The sequence below is a fragment of the Lissotriton vulgaris genome, chromosome 10 (genome assembly GCF_964263255.1).
Source record: "Lissotriton vulgaris chromosome 10, aLisVul1.2, whole genome shotgun sequence".
Taxonomy (NCBI): domain Eukaryota; kingdom Metazoa; phylum Chordata; class Amphibia; order Caudata; family Salamandridae; genus Lissotriton; species Lissotriton vulgaris.
The window spans coordinates 98,517,592-98,542,055 of record NC_141698.1 but is presented as its reverse complement, the minus strand read 5'-3'; the positions used below and the strand labels follow the sequence as shown (position 1 = coordinate 98,542,055).

General features: G+C 48.0%; 1 protein-coding gene across 1 annotated transcript in view; it reads left to right on the top strand.

Moving 5' to 3' along the window:
* Positions 1–24,464, top strand: part of LOC147684751 (lysosomal alpha-glucosidase-like) — a 496,980-nt gene that overhangs the window by 454,049 nt on the left and 18,467 nt on the right. The window contains exon 16 of the mRNA XM_086940598.1: positions 105–246. Within this exon, the coding sequence (XP_086796724.1) occupies positions 105–246 (142 nt within the window). The remainder of the gene's footprint in view (positions 1–104; positions 247–24,464) is intronic.

The window sequence follows — 24,464 nt, the reverse complement described above, 5'->3', positions numbered from 1 at the left end:
TTTTTTGACAGTATAGAGAGCTCAGGATAAGTTGTTTTTCTGAATCCTATACATATGCCTTTTGATTTCTATTCACATAATACGTTTCTTTATTTCCCATACAGATTCCCACAAGATTCGACCACTTATTCAATAGACAAACAGTTTCTGTGGGGACGTTCTCTGCTTGTTACACCTGTATTGGACCCAGGTGTGGACTTAGTGACTGGCTATTTTCCCAAAGGTGTCTGGTATGACTATTATACGGTGAGTTTTGATACTGAACATCTCCAGGATAGAATGTGGTGCATCAGCTGATATTCCTTATCTCACATTGTAGAGCTAAACCATTTCCACCCCTCTTGTATTTCCCCCTTTTGCTTCTTCCTTCTTTCATCAATTATTTATTTCCAGTGTGCCCTCAAGCTTGATTGTTTAATGGTAGTTTATAGCACTGGGTCCCTCAAACACCACCTGGCTAGTATCTGATATACAATTACATCTTTTAAGGCCACATATAATCTTAATGGCACAATGTTAGACCATTTCGACTTGCCTTGGCATATTTGGAGATCAGTTCAAGTACATGACAATCTATTGGCCCTTTTAAGGTCTAGTAGAATACCATGTATTTGAACTATTGCATCTTCCTGTGCTATTTCTTGAAACAAGTAGCTGCTTTGAAGATGATATAGAGAATATGGGTGGACACCGCCACTAGTGCCTCGACCTTTAGTATGAATGACAAATTCTGATCCGAAAGACATCCAGCTCCTTGGCTTCATATATACTGCAGGGGAAAATGTGGCAAAGAGGGATTAGAATACACTTTGACACTGGCCAGCTGAAAGGCTAATCTGTAGTTACCCAACAAAACTCATGTCCTACTGGCAATAAGTTACAACCAGATGCGTTTATCTTGTTGCTTCCTCAACCATTCAGCCTCTTTTGAGATTCTGAAGGCTCATTATGTTGTGTGTGCACATACATCTACTGTCCGTTTCTTCACCCTTTGAATATCCCACTGGAACCAGAAAGTTTTTAATACCAGTAGATGGCGCTGGGTCCATCTCTGCATCAGAAGCAACACCACTGGGACATCACTGTAGCAATAAAGTGCCCCCACTAGCATGCTTATGTCAGCTACTTCTTTTCCATGCCATGGAGGTTCTGATGCTTTTCTACCCTCAGACTTTCACACATTTTGCTTTGACAATTTTTCATCTTTTGCAAACAGTTTTCAGTGCAATGGTGTGATTTTAGTCCTCACTGGTCAGGATTTAAACCCTGCACAGACCGCGATGAGCAAATGTCCATCAAAGATCCTCACAACATTTGTCTTTGGTTCCTTGTCTCTGACCAAGACACAGTCATGGGAGTCATGGAGCAGCATGCAGCTCCAGGCCATCAGAGAAAAGGAGGACAAGCCCTTCATAGCGGGCTCAAAATGATTGTAGTCATTGTCGATATGTTCCTGGTGACAGCATAAGATTCATCAATGTCACAACTCCCAAGCTACACCCATTGTCAAAAGGTAAGTAATCGAAAGCACTCTTTTCCCCCATGACTCCACGTAGGAGCCAGAATCGGTCTTGCAGCTCCCTCGAGCCCGATGGTGATTCCTGACCTTAGACATACAGCTCAGTTTTAGCCCTCCCCGGAGTTTACTACTCCCAGTTCAGTCCCTGCTTACTTTCTGAATGCAAGTTTTGATGTTTTTCACAGGGCTTTGGTTTCCTTTGAAGTTCATTTGGACTCCACGGATCCTATGGCTTTATTAGGTCTCGTTCGAGACCTATTGCTGCCAAGTTACTTGTCAACGGACGCAGAGAGGGTCACGAGCGGCGATTCAGGTCCGTGATCGCGCAGATTCTGGTCCGTGCACGCGCACCAGCCGCCACCACATGCACAGACGCACCAGCCGGCACCAGCCGCACGCACACGCACCAGCTCACACACGCACCAGCTCACACACGCACCAGCCGCCCCTAGCCACGCACACACGCACCAGCTGCCCACACACGCACCAGCCGCCATGGCCGCGCACACACGCACCAGCCGCCCGAGCCTGTGCACGAGCCCCCAAGGCATTAATTCTCACTCACCGGGTGTCATCTACTCCGCCTCCATTGACGTGGCACACACGGGGCTTCCCTCACTGATGGGATCCCGCACTTGTATCCTTAGCCTCAGTCACCACTTTTCTGCTGCCACCGCCGGGCTCCCCCTCCGGCATGGGAGCCCGGCGTCACCACGTCCATCTCGGCGAGTCACTTCGTGCACGAGCTTATGGCGGAAGTCCCGCCCCACAGCAAGCATGACGCTGCCGGACTTCTGGATTTCTCGCTAGTCGGGCCGGTGGCTTGCCAGGAACTCCAGCGATTTCCAGGTACTTGTTACTTTAGTGATGTGTAACCCAAGTGCATTTTAAAGATTTAGCCAAATGGGGAGTAGTTGACAGGGTTCAGATTGTGCTTTACAAACAATGCAGAAAATAAACTCTCTTGGGCGTGTCCCGCGTTTCCTTCATCCATCTGATGAACACGTAAAGCATTTAAACCCAGAATATAACAGGTCGCATTGCTCCCCGTTCATAAATAGCGTATTTCTGAGCTATCACAAGTCTATGAAGTCAGAAAGCCAGGAGTTGAAATACAATAATTCTATTCTTTTTATTGTTCATTTGTAACCCGCACATGCAGTTCGAACAACCGCCCAAAGTGCCTATGAAACGTCTCCAGGCGCTCTGCTCCGTGGCGATGGCGAAGGGTCAACATTCCATACCGTGTAATGTTCCTCTGGCTGGGATTCTTAAACCAAAGTGCAAACTGTTGCACAAGTACAGTTTTAAGGCACCAGCAACTGAAAGTAGAGACTAGAGACAGAAGCGAACTCGAATATAAGCAAAGAAACTAACGGAGTAACATATTAAAAAGGCAGAGTTAAACCTTTCTAGACAAAGGGAATCCCCATATTCCCCACAGAGGCTCTGATTCCGACTGTGTGGGGCTCCAGCTGTCTGTTGCTGCATCAGATAAATGCCAATACCGTGGGCTCTGTTATTTATCGGGTGCGATAAGTGGCACCTTTTGTCAGTTTCTTGGGAGCAACATGCAAAGTCTGGTGGTTACTGCATCAAAATCCTCATGGTACGGTACATACCGTACATTTTTCCAATGTTAAATTCCAGCAGGTGCTCCATTTGCAGCCCAGACTGACCCGAGAAAGTCAGCAGCCGGCAAGGCAGGACGGATGCGTCCCAGCTGGACTGTCGATCTGCCACGAGCCCTGCATGGCCCTATCCGCCCTCCACACACCCCCTTCTTTTTTGGAGCCAGCCTGCAGATGTGGAGTGAGCTCCTGGAGTCTGCAACCTTAAGGCTGCACGCTTCCGTCCTCGCTTCACCACTTTGTGCTACGGGCTCTGCCTGTGGACACGCAGCGTCGGATGCCTCTTCCCTCTTTCGCCTGCTCCAAAACATCATGTTAATTTTTTTTTTTTTTAAACCCACACCAGCAAAACACAGCAGTGGAACAGCATTCTGCTCCACAGGACCAGACACACATTCCTAGTGTGCCTGATATGTCTGCTTACCATGGCAGTTCAGGTTTGATTTGGCCTCGCCGAGAGCAGTTTAGCCGGAGCTGCATAGGCAGTATGAGAAGTGCACTGGATGAAAGCAGGGCTCTAGGGCTCTCGTGACTCAGAGGCTTGTGGCGCTCGCTGTCTAGGAAAACGCTTTTTGAGATTTTGCTAATCACGATATTCCTTTGAAATCCGCTGAAGCACGTGATGGCTGCTATTTTTAACAAATGTGCTGCTATAAAATAAATTGTGGCCTCTAGTGTTTTTTTCTTTTACTACTGTGTGATATTAGTTGTGTGCGCCAAGGTTCAGGCACACAGCCGTCTCTTGCTGCATAAGTTGTGCACTGCACGGCAACCACGGCTTTAGCTGCCCTCATAGTCTCACATTTCCACCGGGATGTTAGGGCAGGCAGTTTTGCAAGAGGCATGCGGATACAGAACATTCGCTGACACCGTGTCCACAGGAGCAGTATGGGCATTCACTGGCTCTGTCTGATCTGGGGCTTAAAGGGTAAAGCGCTTTAGGGATGCTGGTGGTGTAGGGGTACAGCATTACATGGCCATATGCTTTAGAACTGTCCCTGATAACGTGAAACAGGTGCAGGTTGTGGAAGCTTAACATGACGTCATGGGCAGAGAACTTCGGACCCGGCCGGTAGGTACAGGAGGAGGCTACAGAGGCTCGGCGTTGCACAGAGTGCCATGGGACCATGGCGAGGCTGCAGAGACTCCGCTTTTCCCAGTTAAATGGGTAGAAAGCGTTATCTGTGCATGCAAGCTGTTAGGGGAGTAATTTGGTGCGTAATTTGTGAAATAATAAGTGCCGGCCCCAGACCTTTTTGCTCGTATGCTGCTACCAGCGATGCACAGTTGTGCCGAAAATCAAAACTGCATAGTCATGATTTACCCTCATGCATATTGAATCCATCACAAGACACTCCATGCCCCTTAAACACACTCCTGCACGTTCTTTTTCGCCCCTACTTTCTCCCTTTGTCACACTTTTTCTCTCTTTCTTTTGATCCCTTTAGCAGGGTGCGTGCTGTTCCAGCGAAGAGCAGTAGAGTTACTGCCGGGCACAGTGTTACATGGGCAACAAGCAGGCGCGCTACGTGTATAAAACTAGAACCACCATAGCTTCCAAGGTTTCAGATTGCTTATGGTGACATTTTCATAATTTCAGTGCACTCTTGAGTGACAATCCAATGATTTAGTGACACTTTCTCGTGAGCAAAACCAAGCAATGAAGACAGGAAAACATATAAGCCCTCAGGAGAGTAAGTATGAGGCACACATAGGTCACAGCCAGGCTGTATTATTTTAAAAAGACTTCAGCTTTCTCAACCCTATAAAAACGCTATAAAAATCATAAGCTGAGCAGTCTGCCCCGGTCCGGCACATTGCATGCTACCTGCCCAGCTCCGCAACTGGCACCAGATTACACCAGGAATAAGTCAATGCAATAGGTCTCGCATTTTCAAAATTTTGACCTATTGGTATTGTAAATTACAATGTCTTTTATCATTGCATGTTTGTTAAACACATACAAAAAAAACGTTCCCATTGCGGGCCATATTCAGATCATGCATTCATTCTATACGTACACTTACTTACACACCGCTTCACTGGCAGCCAACACATCAATTTTAAGTACACAGGAGCTGTGCTTTGTCTCAACGCAGGACCACTTTCAAGTTAGGAAAGCATGAGCCATGTTTTACGTAAAACCTCACCGAGCAGGGGCTCCCGCTGCAGGCAGACATCAGAAACAGACAATACTTTAGCCGCACTTTATTTTGAACTTTTGATCTGCACGGCTCAAACACCTTCATTTTAAAGAAATCTAACAAACTGAAATGCGAGTAACAGCCTTGAGGCACCTTTTCACAGCGTGATTTCAATACCTGGTGGGATTATTTCATGGGAGCATGTCAAGAGTCTAAAGCCCAAAGCGTGCACTGGGTAGCCATGTGTCATGCGTTGTCAGCACCTCAAGCGCTGCCCTTTGCTTTGCTAACAGGTCGTGAAAACTTGTTAACGCTGTGAACTGCAGATGACTTGTGCCTCCTTATTCTTTCTGCCATTTTTTGTTGTTCTCAATTTACTTCCGAAGTGTCTCCTAACACGTTATACAATAATAGACAACAACATAATGCTCCCTCCCACAAGTCTGCTCCTTTGCTGACCTCAGTGCCTTGACCCACGGGCCCTACGCAAGAGTGCACTTTTTAGCTGGCCTAGGTTTTATCTTGCCCAATTACAGCTGTGAAACCTCCCTAATTGACCATCATAATTATGAATTGCTTTCGGTCTTCGACAGTGACAGAAACCGACAGGGGGCAAATCACACTTCATGGTGAAAAGCGCAAACTTGTGCAGTGTTGTGTTACGAAATAGGATTTTTCTAATCATAACTGTTTTTTTCCCTCTGTGCAGGTGTGCCCTCTTAGCATGTGTCACAATTATTAGATTAAAACAGAGTTCTTAGCCGTTCTGTCCGCGCTTCATGTTTAAAAAACAACCCTATCCCAAAATGGTGAACAAAGAGAAATAACAAGAAACAAGCTCACCTCTACTTTCTTTGCGAAAGAAGGAGCTCAGCTCACACGTCTACCGAGAATGATACCTCCTCCCAGAACACAGTTTTTAAACAGTTCTGCAATATACTCAGGTAGCGTTTTCTTCTTTACTTTGTTATTCCTCTATGTATGGGGTTAAAACTCATTTGAAGTGTGTGTGCTTTGAAAACGGAGCTTATACTTGTACCTGATGAGACAATGATGGCTCTGCTTTAGTAAACAGGAAGTTGTGCCCCACCACCAGGAACGAGGGGCCAGCGTACGACATGCACATCATGGGCCAACTTTGACTTAACTGCTTCAGGTGCAGTATTATCAACTGGTCTGTGCAGATTTTATGTCACTTTTCGTCGGCAATTTTTGCATCCTTTTGGGTTTAACATCTTTTTTTGCCTACATATTGAGGGGTAGCTATTCCAGCAAGTGTTCTTCTAATATTGTTTCCCACCTAATCGCAGTGTTTGTCAAGTCCACTTTAAAAATGCTGCCTGATTCCCATTTACTCCTTCTATCTCAGTGTCAATGTTGCTGTTGCTTCTTTCTTTTTTCCTGCCTGTGCTGCTTCTTTCGTTTATCCTTCTCTCTGCTCACCTTCTCATTGTCTGTGTTAATTCTTCACCCCACCTCTCACTCAGCCATTGTTTGTGTTACCCCAACCATAAATTAAACAAGCATTTGCAATGCCTTGGGTCTTGTTGTGCCTTTCTGCCCTCTGCATCACCACAGTATCACTCAGCACCACCACAGTATCACTCAGCACCACCACATTATCACTCAGCACCACCACATTATCACTCAGCACCACCACATTATCACTCAGCACCACCACATTATCACTCCGCACCACCACATTATCACTCCGCACCACCACATTATCACTCCGCACCACCACATTATCACTCCGCACCACCACATTATCACTCCGCACCACCACATTATCACTCCGCACCACCACATTATCACTCAGCACCACCACATTATTACTCAGCACCATCACATTGTCATTCAGCACCATCACAACACCACTCAGCACCACCACAGCACCACCCAGCACCACCACAGCACCACTCAGCACCACCACAACATCACTCAGCAGCACCACTCAGCACCACCACAGCATCACTCAGCAGCACCACTCAGCACCACCACAGCACCACTGAGCACCACCACAGCATCACTCAGCACCACAACATCACCACTCAGCACTACCACAGCATCACTCAGCACTACCACAGCATCACTCAGCACCACCACAGCACCACCACAGCACCTCTCAGTACCACCACAGCCCCACTCAGCGCAACCACAGCATCACTCAGCGCAACCACAGCATCCCTCAGCACAACCACAGCATCCCTCAGCACAACCACAGCATCCCTCAGCACAACCACATCATCCCTCAGCACCACCACAGCATCCCTCAGCACAACCACAGCACCACCACATTATCACTCAGCACCACCACATTATCACTAAGCACCACCACAGCACCTCCCAGCACCACCACAGCACCACTCAGCACCACCACAGCATCACTCAGCACCACCACAGCATCACTTTTCACCACCACAGCACCACTCAGCGTAACCACAGCATCACTCAGCGTAACCACAGCATCACTCAGCGCAACCACAGCATCACTCAGCGTAACCACAGCATCACTCAGCGCAACCACAGCATCACTCAGCGCAACCACAGCATCACTCAGCACAACCACAGCATCACTGGTTCAAATATGTTCTCTCAATGTTTCAAGCTTTATTACAAATGTCACAAAAAGATGTTAATATTTCACTTCTGTTCTTGGATTTTCGTCACAATAAAATACAATGAACATAATCTTCACAAAAGTTATTTATAAAAGTTTAAGCTATTGCCATTATAAATTACAATCACTTTTATTTAAGTATTAATTATTTTAAAAAAATTAAAAGCCATTGTTATTTGTAATATCAATACATCTAAGTCACGTAAATAGAAAACATGTTGTATTACAAATGCTATAGGTGTCACATTTGCGAAAGTTTTAACTATTGGCATTGTAAATGACAAAGCTATTAATTTAGCTATTTTCAAAAACAACACATAATTAAAAAAATTGGCATTTACAAGACCAATAGCTCAAAATTTCCTAATGCGAGACCTATTGCATTGCAAATGCTTGTTTTTTTGTGGTGACGCAGTGGGTTTTGCTCAAGCTCACTCCACCCCATCGCTCCCTTATCTGCTGTTTTTCTCACCTGTGCTCTATTGCCGACACTGCCTTCTCTTACCATTCAGAGGGGTCTTGACCTTTGGCGTTGCTTCAACCTTCACCGCCACTTCTTCCGACTAAACTGGAACCTTTCCCAACTTCACCTATGCCGACTTCAGCTCCAGGCCCATTGTACTTAATGGAGTTTCCTACCCCTCTGAATAGGTTCAGGCGAAAATCACTTATCCTGTAGATGGTCCCAGACCATAAACTGATAAATGAGACGGCCAATCTGTTTTTGTGGAGCCTGATGTGACCACTCTCTAAGATCCCATCTCTAGAGGTCACTTCATATTATGCTGTAATATGCAATGTTGCAGAAGTCCTGGATCTATCTCTTCCTTCTTTATATACCCAGTCTTCTATCTTAACATAGGTCTTACACCCAACTTTCTAATCTTTAGAACCCTTTCTTCCTTTCAGCAAGGCTCTTACATAACCAACCTTTGCAGTATGAGCAATACCATCCGCTACCTGGCTGTTAGCAACTTGGTTGCCTGGTAGTCTTGTGTTCAGGCATCTTGCATATCAGAATTATCTTTTGGTGTGTTTCCTACCACTCTATTAGATAGGGAGTCAAAAAGGTCGAACAATTTGCCAAAAGTCTTTGGCGGCAGGGAGCATGGCACTTAAGTCACTCAGTGCCGCATAGTTGCTGGGTCAATACTTCCATGCCTTTTGGGACATAGTACAATTTGTCATTTCCAACTTAACAGAACATCTACTGATGCACTTTACCAAGTTACTGAGACTGATATGTTACAACCACGCAGGTCATTCAGTTTGGTTTGGACACATCAAACTCTGCAACACAGGCTATGGGGACATCTGTTGCTCTTCGACATCATGCCTGGTTGAGGAACTCCAGAGTTTCCACTGATGTCCAGACTACCTTAACGGAGCTTCCATTTGTTGACTCCCACCAATTATGTGATAAAGTGGATTTGGCATTGGCGAGTTTTAAAGAAAACAAGGACACCTTAGAATGCTGGGCTCCAAACAAAGCTGCTGGACTACCGACAGTTCCACATATTTTGGGACTTTAGTAAAAGCTTTTCATTCAGAGGAAGACAAAGCAAACAGCCCCAACAGCAGCTGCATATCCCTTTGAGTCAGTATTGGGGTTGTGCCAAAGCTTGAGGCTGAGTCTTGCTTCTACTTCCCTCCTCTTTCCGGACCATTGCAGGAGAAGCAACCCTAGTTCCCTCTTGTCAGAACACATGGTGCCTGTTGGAAGATAGGTTTCCTTTTTTTCACAAGAAAGAGGACCATAACTTCACACGTTTGAGTCTTGCAGATCATGGAAAGGTGGTGTGTTCTACCCTTTCAAACAGTTCCCATACACATTGCCTCCTCTCATTCCCTCCTTTAGGAAACCACCTATGTACTCTTCAACAGTAGGTGGAGATCTTACTCCTGAAAGGGGCGGTGGCATTGATGCCAGAAGAGGAACTGGCCAATGGTGCTATTCCTAACACTGGTTTTCCAAAGAAGTGGTATGGACCGGTATTACTTGGGACCTAGGTGGTCTTCCAGTTTGTATGAGGGTTAGTGCTAAATAGACCCACAAGTGGGGTATAATGTACCAGTGGGACACTAAGGTCACACCGTCATTTGCTATTTATCTTTTGCGCTTTTCCTTATTTTTCAGAAATGACAGTATCTTATTACGAGGGAGATTCACCAGGACCCAGATAACATTTAAATTTAGTTCAGTTTCTCACTCTGGGCTGCCTAACAAATCATCCCAGTCCAGGAGGCACACCCTGTTTGTCATTTCATTTAAATATAAACAGAAGAGCTCCTTTTCATGTCTTGCTTGGGAGAAGGACCTATTTACAAGATTATAAAAGCCACAGAATGTTCTTTCTTGTGCAGATACAGAAGTCGTACATTCATGAAGTTAGATTCATTTCCTGCCACCGGCTTGGAATGGGGAACCTCACTAAAAGATAGTGTCATTAATTTAATTAAGAAAATATTATTTCTACTGTTAATACATGTGGATTAGGTAACCTCCAGCGGCCAAGGACAATGTCAAACAAGCATTTGCAATGCAATAGGTCTCGCATTTACGCGCCTTTAAGCTATTGGCATTGTAAATGACAATGCCTTTTATTTATGTTTTAAAAACAAAAGCATAAATAAAAGGCATTGTCATTTATAATGCCAATAGCTCAAAATCGCATAAATGCGTGACCTATTGCATTGCAAATGCTTGTTCACTATTGCAAAGCTGAAAGCTACACACAGTTGCACTATCGATACCTGATGTCCACTGTAATAGCTTGGAGTACGTGAGGTGTCTGTGGAAAGAGCTGCACGGCGATGGGAGGAAGCCTGTGCCTTAACTGTATGATTACGGTGGGCTGAGAACACCCATCTACCCATAGCGATGAGCTGTAATTGTCCCAGGAGCAGGAGCCTCTAACCGGTAAATACCATTTGCAGGAGTGGGCTTGCTCAGTGCCACACGCATGTGCTCTCCATCCTGTGCCTCATGCCCTATTGTGGAATCGGCATGGAGGGAGTTGTGAGGCAGCTTCGGCTGCCCTGGAAAAACAGGGATTCTTGTGTGTGCGCAAAATAAAAGCCTAAAAAAAGCAATGTGTGGGACGCTATTCTTAAAGTGTCCGCGTAGCAAAAATAAATATACATATTTTATGTTAAATTAAACTGCATTACCCGTATTTTAAAAAGAATCGCTTACGCCATTACCGATGTGCCGCGTTGTAAGAAAAAAAAATGTGAACACAAACAGCACATCGTGCGTGCTTCTGCAGCTAAACCATGAACCCATTAATTAATTGAATAGTCCTCACCAACTGGTAATAAAAGCTGCCAAGTAACAACACAAGTAAAAGGTCCAGACAAGGCGGTACTAAGGAGGGCCTAACAAGCCTATTCATGAATCAAAAGCAAGCATTTACAAAAGACAGTAACAGGAGCCAATTGAAACGGTGGGCGGGAAATGGGCTGAGCTTCTATTCCATACCTCAATATAGCGCTGCCCAGGCTAGCCTAATAAACTGCTGGATAGCCTTTTCATTAGGCTTTAAGGGAATCTTATTTTCAGGATTGCAAAGAAACCCAGCGAGGTAGCGGATTCAGTGAAGCCTTTCTATATTTCGATTTCTTCATAAATATAATTTGTTCCAGCTCCATAGCCAATGACCGCGCAGTGAGTTTGAAATCATTCCATCTTACAAACACTTCATAAGCACAGACTTCTTGGTTCAGAGCCAGACTGCCTCTGGCTTATGTTTATGCCTCAGGTACGCGAGGACCCTATTTTGAACAACCTGCCAGGGGTATATTTGTAATTAGGATTCTCCAGTATTAGGGGTGTCTTTCATAGATTCACATGCCTGAATCATTCCCCGTCGTCTGAGTGGGAGTCCCACGGTACATAAAAAAGCAATAAAATGCCATAATAACATAGGAAAAAAACAGTAATTTCCAACCAGGAAGTAAAGTAGCCAAAGCTACAGGAGAAAAAATCTTCCACACATGACTTTCCTAGTCATTATGTATAGTCCAAACTACAGCCAATCAGGCGACAGCACCCACCTGAAGGTTCTCCCCAGAGGCTCAGGCTCTCAGATTTTCTACCGCACGTCGTGTGAAGGGAGTCTCCCTGAGCTCTGCTCAGTTTTCTTCTCTTAATCCAGTTGGATTCTTCTTTTCAAGAATGTCTTCTAAGAAATCTTTATTTAGAGCTTGTGACTCTTGTGGTAAGCTCCGGCTTTTTAAAGAGGATCCCCACAAAAAGTGCATATACTGCCTTTATCCTGATCATCAGGTCAAGGACTGTAAAATTTGTAGAACCTTCCTGTGAGAAGTTGGCCCGATATGCAGTGTTCACTATTCTAGTGACCACTATGTATCGTTCCAAACGACCCTTATGGTGATTGGTTGTAAGTCAACCTTAGACCAGCTATCCTAGTAGCGTGGATACGAGCAGTCTTCGGGCTAAACTCTAGAGGGCGTGTTAAGCCAGCTGTTATACCATCACATACCCCTTGAACACCAAGTGAAAGGACACCACACAAGTGTTATGAAAATAAACGGTATATTTATTAGAATCACAACAGCCCTGTACTCTTTATGAGGGCAGGGTACTAAGCACAGAACAAAACTCTTAGGAAAATACTTCAAGTGCACAATCAATACAAGTGCCCGAGGGCACGGAAAGTTTAGTGGTCTCGGGCGGACCCGATAAGGCAAGTCGGAAGCGAGGGACTCAGGACCCTTAAGTAAGGAAGCTATGCGGGCACCGAAATGCCGGAGTTACCTAGCCACAAGGGCTGCGGCTGCACAAGTCTTACAGGCGTCGGGGGTCTTCGCTGACGAGCCAGGAGCCGGAAGGAAGGAGTTGCTGGCCAGCGACCAGTGAAGAATAGTTCGTAGAGATCCAAGCCTGGATCAGAGATCGATGATACCTGAAAGCAGAGGGGACCAAGTTCGTACTACTAGCCAGTAGTCAGAGGGTACCAGGAAGGCACCGGATGGCCGTCACCTCGACTAGGTGAGTGGGCGACGCTAGGCTCTGCAGTCTCACGGACCAGGAGGCGTTGTCGGCGACCAGGATGGAGGTGCGAGCTGTCCCACGAAGGTTGATGCTGTCGGCGTCGCTGGGCCCAGGATTGGGGCAACAAGCCTTGGCAGATTTCAGGGCCACGTGGTGGGCCTAAAATGGCGTCTTGAGTGGACCAGGAGGGTCCGGGGTGCTCCTCTCGGAAAAGGGAGCAAGGGCCGGTCTGGAGCAACCAGACCAGCAGCGTTGGTTGTCGGATGTCGTCAAGGAGATCACAAGCCAGCGGCTAGTGATCGGACAACGTGCTGAGCGGCGAGCAGAAGGGCCCCACGCAGATCGTGGAGATGCTGGGAGGCTGCACTTCGGTGCTGGAGCTGCTCAGGATCGGGGTTTCTCGGACCCCGGAGCACTCACCAGAGGATTCCTTCGGTGGTCGTGCTGGTTTAAGAAAGCGTGCAGGTTTTGATGATGGCCGGTCCCTCGAGGTCTCGCCGCACCCACAGATCTCAGCTGAGCTGACGATGTGGGTAGAGGTCAGAGGTGCCAGGGAAGCCGGTTCTCGTCGAGCTGGGTCGTCGGATTCCTGAGGAAGGACTTGCAGCAAACCGCAGAGTTCTTAGATGGTGCCTGCGGATGCAGGGTGACTACTTCTTAGCCACAAGGGAGAAATCTTGAGAAGAGTCTCGAACGTCCTTTCGTAGAAAGTAGTTCTTGATTCAAAGATGATCTAATTTGGAAGGGTCCCCGCACCGGCCTTTATCCTAAAGAAAGGGGTGGGTACATGACTAGGTCCTGCCCTAGGGGTGGGACCAGGAAGGGGGGTAGTTACACCCCTCTCCCCCTGCTGGACTTTCCCCAGGTCAGGGGCTGCGCGCCCCTGGAACTGGTTCTAGCCGGCAGATGCATAGTGAGCACCGGGGTGCCACTCCGCAGTCACCTTCTCGCAAAGCCCTACCTACCCAGAATACACAAACCCTGTCTGCAATGGTGCGAACACCGCCCCTGACAGGAAACCCTTTGTCCAAGCTCTCCTCGCTGGAAGGACTCCCAGCAGCAGGAGGTCAGACTCGTGTCTGTGGTGGCAGCGTCCATTTTGTGGAGCTGAGGCTTCAGTTAACTTTAACCGGGGTTCACAGTTACGTACATGTCGTGTCCCTCTAGAAGGGCGGAATGCTAACCTCGTCGCCAGAATTGGTGAGGGGGCAGCATCCCGATTCGTATGACACCTTACTCGACATGTCTTGATAACGCGATACCGAAGTTACCGATATGATACGCGTTATCATGGAACAGCCATTGGGTCTTGGTTCCGCAAGCTGCAACCGGGCTCGGCTCGTGCCAGAGCCCAATTCACACGGTGCCATGCACTCTGCCTTCAGGATTGTCAAGGCGTGCCATAGGAGTGACTGATAGGAACTCGGGTGTCCATTTTAAGGTTAGGTATAGGGATACTATACCTACAGCAACGGGCGAGTACGCCACGTGGCCCCAGCTGTCGTGCAGCCAGTTGTGTCAGATTTAGGGGGCCAGCCAGGGGTGGCATAATACATGCTTCAGCCCCTGGTAGGCCCTGGGTACACTGATGCCCTGAGTTATAGGGTCTGACAGGGTGGCCCAGTTCCAATTGGGTAATGCACCTAGGGTACACACAGCAATTTAGCGAGAGAACAGCTAGGCTGTGGGTCTGATTGGCAGGCCCACAGCCATAGAAAGTCGTAAACCAGTGAAACAAAAGCAAAAAGTCCGGGTGATCATAGGATTGCAGACCCTACTCTCCTACACTTCCCTCAAAAGACCCTCAGGGATAGAGATGGTCGCCTGCTTTTGTGGCTACAAAAGCTCAAGAATTCTGATAACCCTGCGTCTGAGGTAGGCAGTATTGCCTCTGGTTCTACTTCAACCTCTAGGAAGAGGCGTGCGACTGAGGGGTTGACATCTCCTGAGGCTAAGGTGGCTAAGAAACGTCTGCCATCTAAGGGGTCTGACAAGCCTTCTACTATCAAGGCTACTCCCCCAGTCAAGGAGACGGAGGGACCATCTACACCCCCTAAAAAATCTTCCAGGAAATTGCCTCTGACTTCTGAGAAGAATTTGCCTCAGATTCCTCCACTGTCGTTGACGGCGCCATCTTCAACTCTTTCATCGACGAGGATCTCCATCGACGCTACATCTACGTCGACGGTAACGTTTTCATCTCCTAAGCCTCATATGGTCATGTCGACGGCGGTTTCTTTGCCTACTATGGTCTATGTTTCTGTCAGACCTCTCTCGTCGACGGCGCAGCTTTCTTCTGCAGTCGTCGGCGCATCGTCGTCGACTCCTCTGAAGAAGATCCCGTCGACGAGAGTGTCGACAACATCTTCGTCGACGCCTTCTCTTCCGTCAACGAAGAATCTACCGTCGGCAGGCTCGTCGGCGAGCTCCACTCCGTCGACGACGATTCCATCGTCGACGAAGTCTGTTCCGTCGACGAAGTCTGTTCCGTCGACGAAGTCTGTTCCGTCGACGAAGTCTGTTCCGTCGACTAATTCTATATCGCCGACGACACAAACACAGTCGACGGACCCTTCATTGTCCACGTTGACGAAGACCTCGTCTACAGCTAAATCCACTGTAACGAATCCTTCAGTGGTACCAACGTCGACACCGCAACTATCCTCTTGTACCGCTTTACAGGTCTGGTCACCGTCTACGGTTTTTCTGACACCCAAACAATCTTTGCTTCAGAGGCATGGGTCGACTGTGAAGCTCTCACCCCTGCATATTTCTCCACAAAAGATACCTCTGCAGGTGCCTGATGAATTTCTGGATTCTGAACACAGCGAAGAAGACTCAGACATTGGGGAAACCTTTGGTACAGCAACTAGTCCGTCTGAGTTAAATATCAAGTATCAGGACGACTAAAAGGATGATCAGCAATCACCTGAACATAGGCTGTCCCCTGTAACAGATGTCCCTGCCAGGCAGGTGCCGATTGCATTGCTCACCAACCTCCAATACATGTTAGATGACTACTACAAACGGTTCCCCCCATCGGAATCTACAGGCTCGGTGCCTCCTAAGCCTGCTACGGAAGCACCTACACCAGACTTTCGACCGCTAAAGTCTCCTCCACCTCGGCCGTCCACTCAGCCTGAGGATCAACAGCTTTCAGATGAAGATGACCAGAGAGAGGAAGGCGAAGTGGATGATATGTCTGAGTGGGATGAATATCAGGTGCAAACTCCCTCTCCATCACCTCCGGCTACCTCGGACTTAACACCAGTAGACTTGGGTGATTTCCACCTCTTGATGGGACGGGCTCCTAAGCGTTTCCAAATTGATATGGAGCAAACGGAGCAAGAATGTTTTCTTTACGACTTTAAAGACCAGCCTAGAAAACAAGTCAAATCCATACCGATCATTGACTTTATCTGGAAGGAGGATATAAAGGTAATGTCTACTCCAGCATCCATTCCTCCGGTCTTGCCACGCATTGAGAAAAAGTACAAGGCTCCTGGAAAGTCACCTGCGTGCCTTATAGGACAACCGAAACTGGACTCAGTTATCATCCAGGCGGCGCAAAAGAGAGCTAGAAACCCTTCTTCTTGGCAGGCGCCTGGATGCCATTGGAAAACGAGTTTCAACGATGGCAGCTACCACAGTCCGGGCTGCTAATTCTTTGGCCATCCTGGGCAGGTATGACCGGCAGATGTGGTCGGACATAGCTCCGTACATAGACCTCCTTCCTGAGCCTTCTAAATCTGAGGAGCTGAAGATCTTACAGGAAGGACAAAGAATCTCAGAGGAGATTATTGATTCAGCGGTTGACGTCGCCTCAACTGGTTTCCGGCAGCTAGCTGGTGCTGCTGTCTTGCGTAGGCAGGGGTGGCTGCGATCTACTTCTTTCTGTCAGGAGGTACAATCTAAGGTATTAGATATGCCTTATGATGGTGAATTCCTGTTTGGCCCGCAAGTTGAAGAAGCCTTACAAACAATAAAGAAGGATACAGAAACAGCGAAATCCTTGGGTACACTTCAATTTTGCAAGCCGCCCTTTCGAGGAGCGAGAGGACGTGGATCGTTCTCAAACAGATGTGGATACTCACAACAATCTTCCTACAGACAAGGAAATCAGCATTATCAGACCCAGCGCTATCAAACCTACGGCCAGGGAAGAACTAATTATTCCCAGAACAGGGGGAAAACTACCTACCGCAAAAAGGATAAGCGCCAATGAGACCCGTCACCTGCCACCACTACTACCCCACTCTCGAGAAAAAGTTGGAGGACAGATATCAAAGTTTTACTCAAATTGGCTATCGATAACATCAGGCAGGTGGGTCCTGGATATTATAGCCAAGGGCCACCCCTTAGAATTCGACCATTTTTCTCCGAATGTCCCCCCAAAAGGCCCACCTCCAGCTCACCTGGAGGAGCTATTTGCCCAGATCAATTTGATGCTACGGAAAGGAGCAATCGAGAGAGTACCTCAAAATATGAGGGGAATGGGATTTTACTCCAGATTTTTCCTAATCAAGAAAAAGTCCGGAGAATGGCGTCCGATTCTAGATCTCCGTGCCCTAAACAAATATTTGAAAAATTTTACATTCAGGATGTTGTCACTTCAGGAAATACTGCATCTTCTAGAAGCGGGAGACTACATGACCACCTTGGATCTCCAAGATGCATACTTCCATATCCCCATCTTACCTCGCCACAGAAAATTCCTGCGATTCAGAGTGGCTGACGGGGATTACCAGTTCAAAGTACTTCCCTTCGGTCTACGCTCGGCGCCAAGGGTATTTACAAAGGTCTTAGCCCCAGTGGCTGCTCACCTCCGGCTGGAGGGGATTCAAATATTTCCATATCTGGACGACTGCCTTATCAAGGCCAGTTCTTACAGGGAAACAGAACACCATTTACAACGGTGTCTGAACCTTTTTCAGTCCCTGGGTCTCTCCATCAACTTCAGCAAATCCCAGTTGATACCATCACAAAGACGGCTTTCCTGGGAGCAACCTTGGACACCCAGTTGCTCCAAGCCTTCGTCTCGGACGAGAGGCAAGTCAAGATACAAAATATGGCCAAAAATCTACTTTCAAGAAAGTCAGTTTCAGGTCGACAGTACAAGTCTTTTCTGGGGATAGTATCGTCTTGCATTCCATTAATACCGAATTGCCGACTCAGGATGAGGCCTCTGCAGGAAGAACTGAGCTTACAGTGGCTGCAGGTCTCCGGCTCTTTAGAGGATCTCATTCAGATCACACCTCACATGCGGAGGTCCCTCCTCTGGTGGAAGCAAAGAAAACATCTGCAGGGTTGCGCTTTCCTCCAGGATGCACCAAGTTTGACAATCACCACGGATGCATCCCTCGAAGGCTGGGGAAGCTCATCTTCAGGGCCTAACAATCAGCGGCAAGTGGAACCCTCAACAAATGCATTGGCACATCAACCGGCTAGAACTGAGAGCCATTTTCCTTGCGCTCAAAGCATTTCGTGCAAACATCCAGGATGCCAATGTGTTGGTACGCACAGACAACACAACAAGCATGCATTACGTAAACAAGCAGGGAGGAACAAGATCACTTCTCCTTTCTCAGGAAGCCCAAAGGCTATGGACATGGTCAATACAACACAATATCAATCTTCAAGCGGTGCATGTTCCTGGAACCGAGAACGTCTTGGCAGACGCATTCAGCAGGACAACCGTATCCACTCACGATTGGGAACTTCATCAGCAGACCATGGATCGGATCTTTCAACTATGGGGTCATCCAGACCTAGACCTCTTTGCAACCAAGACCAACAGCAAATGCTGATTCTGTAGTAGGGGATCTCTGTGTATAGTCCTAATCTAGTGAATAGTCCCGCTCATGTGCGTGGACCCCGGCAATCAAAAATAATCTCTTAAGTTGTCAAAAAATGCAGGACTGCAAGACACTTAAGAGAGAATTAAAGACAAATAATGCAGCCTATATCCACAGGCTACACTGTCCAGTACTTCAACTAGAAATTTCACCAAAAAAACCACACACAACACTGCCTGCCCAGTTTCTTCCATAGAGAAACTTGCCTCTACCAGTAAAAGCCTCTGGAATGATAGAAAGGAAGGCATGGACAGACAAGCCCCATAGGCTGCCATTATGTGGCTTACAATAGGATACTGTGCCTTTAAGAGAACTTTCCGGAACTTTATCCCAGAATGCACAGCAGGTCCCTTTTACTTTCAGTTCTTTTTTCCGGCTCCTGCTAACAGGACCCTGGCATTGAGCTCTCCCCTTTTTCAAGGGTTTATTGGATTTTGTTCACTTTTTTGATAAAAAGTGTTTGTGATATATATTCCTTGGTGCTTTTCTTCTCTCCTGTGCGTTTGTTCAGGCTTTTAGGGCTCTAAAATGCCTGCTCTCTTCGACAAATGCCCAGTGTGTGGAAGGAAGAAGGCCAAGAGTGATTCACATGAGGTCTGCATTATCTGTCTCCCTGAGGCACATGTCCCTGAAGACTGCGACATCTGCCAGCACCTTTCAGCAAGGACCCTGAGGGAAAGACTGAAGATTAGGCTTCAAGGCCTTGAGAAGAGACGGCTGCAGGTGGGTCTGGGCAGGCTGGGAAGGTTCCCTCTGCCTCTGCTGAGGCCTCTGGGGGGCTCCCCAGGGGCAGGAAGACCAGCAAACGGTCCCAGTCTCCGCCGGCGTCGATTGCCTCGACGACGGCGTCGAGAGGGATGCCGACGGTGTGTTCTCCATCTCTCCGGCTCAAGAAGGCGTGAGAGGTCGATGTCGAGGGGCCTGGTTCGGCCGCCGTCGAGCCCACCGTCGACGGTGCCTTCATCGTCGACGTCCGCGTCGAGCCATCGACGTCGAGGGAGGACAGACGGGCGTCAGCGCTCGTTGTCGAGACGACACCGCCGTTCGCCGTCGAGAAGACGATCGCCATCGAGAAGACGATCGCCATCGAGAAGACGATCGCCGTCAAGGGGATCTTCGGCGTCGAAGACCTCGAGGAAGAGGACGGCGTCGAGGAGGAGTCGACGTTTGTCGTCGAGAAGGGATCGGTCGACGTCGCGGATGCGGCGTTCGACGTCGAGGATGGGTAGTTCGACGTCATGGAGGCGATGTTCGACACCTGAGTCGCGGAGGCGACATCCGACACCGGAACAACGTCGTTCGGAGTCGAGGAGAAAGAGGTCAGCGTCGTGGAGTCGTTCGCACTCCCCGAAGCGGCGCAGAAGGGATTCTGGCGCCAGAAGTCACGCTGGGTCTGATGGAGGACGCCGGAGGCGGCAATCACGTACTGGAGGGGCTGATTCGCAGTCCCCTCCTCCGAAGAAGTCACCGGGCTCGGTGTACTCGGTGGTATATACGCCACCCCGGCCGAGGTCTCCACCTCCTATACCGAAGGAGAATCCTCCCGTCAACCCTCCTCTACCATCAGGACAGCCACCACCACCGCTTCTGCCGCATGGGCCCGCCCCTCGGCCGGTGATACCCCCTGTCCCTCCGCCGAGATCGGTGTCGCTACCGCTTCTCCCTACTCCGCCTAAGGGGACTCCAAAACCTCGTCCCCAGGATAAGCCGCGGAAGACGCCCCCAAGGAAACCTGCGGAGCGCCCACGGACCGGGAGGTCACGCTCTCGTTCCCGGAGGAGGAAGCGATCGCGTAAGAGGTCGTCCACGCGGTCGAGACATCGCCATAGGAGGCACAGATCTCGCTCACGCACAAGGTCCTCAGGAACCAGGGACTTCTCCCCGACGTTGTCTGGATCACCGGATACAAGGGTCTCTCCGGTTGATGTCTTGGTGGCGTTCCAAGATATGCTTCTGCGAGGCGCTGCCAAATTGGGCATATCCTTGATGGTGCCCACGCCTAAGACATCAGTCATCTTCGAGACACTGCACCAGAAACACCTGTCTCGCCCACTACTACCTTTGGTGCCGGGCCTGGAGGAACCGGCCAAGGACCTTTTCCTCACCCCTGCGGTGACTAGGGCGGCACCATCGAGGTTGCAGAAGAAGTAACGGGCTCCCGATTCGGACCCGGCTTTTCTACGGGTGGACCCCCCTCCGGATTCAGTGATTGTGACGGCGGCCCGCAAACAGCATGCCACCACCCAGTCATCCACCGTCCCCCCGGACAAAGAATCTAAGCGGATAGATTCAGCGGGAAGGAAGATGTGTGGAACATCGGCGACCTCTATGAAGGCTGCAAGTGCCACAGCTCTGTTGGGTCGCTACGACCGCTCCCTCTGGGAATCTCTTCAGCAGTTTGCAGAGCACTTACCTCGAGAGAAGCGGGAGGATTTCCTGGAAGTGCTAAATGAGGGGATGCTGGTAGCTAATCAGATTATCAGCGCTGCGGCAGATTCATCCCTATTAGCGGCACATGGCTTTTGCCATGGAATTAACCAGAGACGACACGCCTGGCTACGCCTTACGTCACTAAAACCAGACGCGCAGCAGAGGGTGGCCAACCTTCCATTCTCTGGCGAAACCCTCTTTGGGAAACATGCGGATGGCGAAATGGCCCGCATGAAGGCAGAGGCCGAAACACTCACGGCTGTGGGTATGGAGAAGCCTAAAGAAACAAAGAAATCGTACCGCCCATTCCAACGGCGGTTCGGTGGGCAGGGCAGAGGACGTGGCCAGGCTTCGGGACAGTCGCAACAACAACAGTTCTGTAAGCCGTTCCAGAAACGCCAGAAGGGCAGAGGAGGCCAGCAGTCGGCTCCAGCGACCAAGGGCCAGGCTGGGTCTAGGCCCTAGGAACCTACTTCCCCCGGATCTGTTACCCACTCCGCTAGGGGGAAGCATTCAATCTTTTCTGGCAGAGTGGAGAAAAATTACTCAGGACAAGTGGGTGCTGAATATTGTTTGCAATGGATACAGTCTTCGGTTCACCAGCCCGCCTCCATCAATCCCTCCAGTCAGTTCGCAGTATCAGCTGCAGGAGCTCCAGGAGGAGGCAGATATCCTGTTAAGGAAAAGGGCGATAGAAGACGTACCTCTGTCTCAGAGAGGAAGAGGTCTGTACTCCCGGTTCTTCCTGGTTCGCAAGAAGGACAAGAACGAGTTCAGGCCCATGTGGACGTTTTTTCTCCTGTAGCTTTAGCTACTTTACTTCCTGGTTGGGAATTACTGATTTTTTCCTATGTTATTATGGCATTTTATTGCTTTTATATGTACCGTGGGACTCCCACTCCGACGACGGGGAATGATTCAGGCATGTGAATCTATGAAAGACACCAATACTGGAGAACCACAGATTACAGGTAAGTAACTATTCTACTCTGTTTATTGCCGATCAGGGAACTTAACCTTTAACACGCTGATATTGGCATATTCCTTTTTATTTGCATTAAATATTCAAAATGGAAAATTGCTCTTCTGCTGGCTCTCAGCCAGAAGGGTAAGTAAGACCCAAGCGTTCAACATTAAATCAACATTTTAATATTTAAAGATGCTGCTGTGATTCTAAGGACTAATCCTACATTCATTCCTAACGTGCGTTGCAATTCCACCTCAATGAGCCAGTTCTCCTTCGGTCCTTTTTTCCCCAATCCTCAACACCTGTAGAGCAAATATTGCATACGCTGGATGTCAATCGTTGCCTCAAGTTCTAACTTCAGAGAACGAAGGACATTAGAAAACTGATCGGTTATTAGTTGCATAGGGCCAAGGTAGAGAAGGGACTGCAGAAACAAAAGCCACTATCGCAAGATGGATTCGGCTACGATACTGTTCTGTCATGTCAAAACTAACAAACCTTTGGAAAGGACGACGAAGGCTCACTTCACCAGAGCTGTTGCTACCTCAGCAACCCTCTTCACGGGAGTGACTCTGTAAAAGATCTGTTGTGCTGCAACCTGATGGACCACTCATACCTTCACACACCACTACTGCTTGGAGTCCACACAGGATGCAGATGCAGTGGTTGGCCAAGCAGTGCTTGGTCATTTCTTCGATTTAGGTAAGCCTCTTTCTAACCCTTGGAAAGTCTTTTGTTTTTATGGTGGTTTCAAACTGACATGTTTTGTAAGATATAAAACATAACTAGGTAAGGTGTATTATAAGTTACGCTGTCGTTTTTTCCTTGACTTTCGCGAATGCTATGTATATGGAAATGCTAATATATGTGATAATTTGCCCTTCTTTTAGGAGTATATTCTGAACATTTCTAATTACAACAGTACGCTCAGGTGTAGCATTCAAGTGCCTTTCAGGTTACCTCAGATTTTTGGGGTTCACTATGTGTTAGAAGTCACCCACCATCCACAACTGACACAACAAAATTGGATGCGACTGCTTTCTACTTTGATTCAGGCATGCAAATCTATGAGATACCCCAATACTGGATATGAACAAAAGTTACTCACCTGTAACTACAGTTATCCAGTATTGATGTCTTTTGCAGATTCACATGCACCCACCCTCCTCCCCGTAGAGGCTGTTTCCCCTTTGTTCAATAAGATACTAACTTCTGCTGGGAAAATCTGGGGGAACTGCCTCTGCTAAGAGTTGTAGAGGCTGCTGGCAGCTGCTGATTGGTTGCATTCAAAATTTGGTCATTTTTTTAAACGGATATAGATAGGCTATGTGTGACATGGCTCAGGGCCATTATAGCCTATAGCATTATTTAAATACTGCCTGATTATGTTACAATAGGACTCCCATCTCGACGACCGGGAATGATTCCGGCATTTGATCCATGAAAGATACCAATACTGGATAACCGTAGTTACAGGTAAGTAACTTATTTTCTTCTTTTGGTTAAGCCCTACATCTGAGTGCATGTGTTTTGTAGCTGTCTCGCTGCTGTATTTCTGTCCCCATCTCCTGCAAAATACCTCCCTTCTTGTGCCCTGTTTGCTCTCTGACGTAGCTGCTCTCTCTTGCTCCTATTCACTTCACTCCCTCACGCCGGGTTGGCCTTCCCATAGTGGCAATATGGAAAGAAAGGCTCCTATCAGTTCTGTTACTAGGGTCAGCTGTGTAGGCACAGTGGGTCACCAAATGTTCCCTCAGGTGTAAATAAACACCTGATATTACCTTTCCTTTGAGGTCTGAATACGTATTAACCCCTTCGATGCTCATGACGAGCTCAGCTCGTCATGAGGCACACTGAAGCTGTGCTTATGACAAGCTGAGCTTGTCATGATACACTGGGGATCACGAATTTCCAGCACAGGAGGGGAAAAGTCCTAGCAGCCAAGGTGTTAACCTGAACATGTGAACAAACGTACAGTGGTATGGTCTGCTCCCTGTTTGCAAAACTAACCCTGATACAGCATTTCTTCTATTTTACACCCACTCTACCTTTGGCACCCATCACTGCTGTCTTTCATTCTGGTGTTATAAAAATCATGGAAAAGAATGGAATGCTGTGAAACTTGTCTCTTCCCATGGCCTGCCTATAACCCCCACAAATTTAACACATTCTTCCTTCCCTGTAATCCCTCTTTCTTCTTTATTTTTGGAAACCAGTTTCTGGTATTTGTTTATTTTCCCTTTAATCTTAGCTGTAGGACCCTCTTTCCAAATCATTTTCC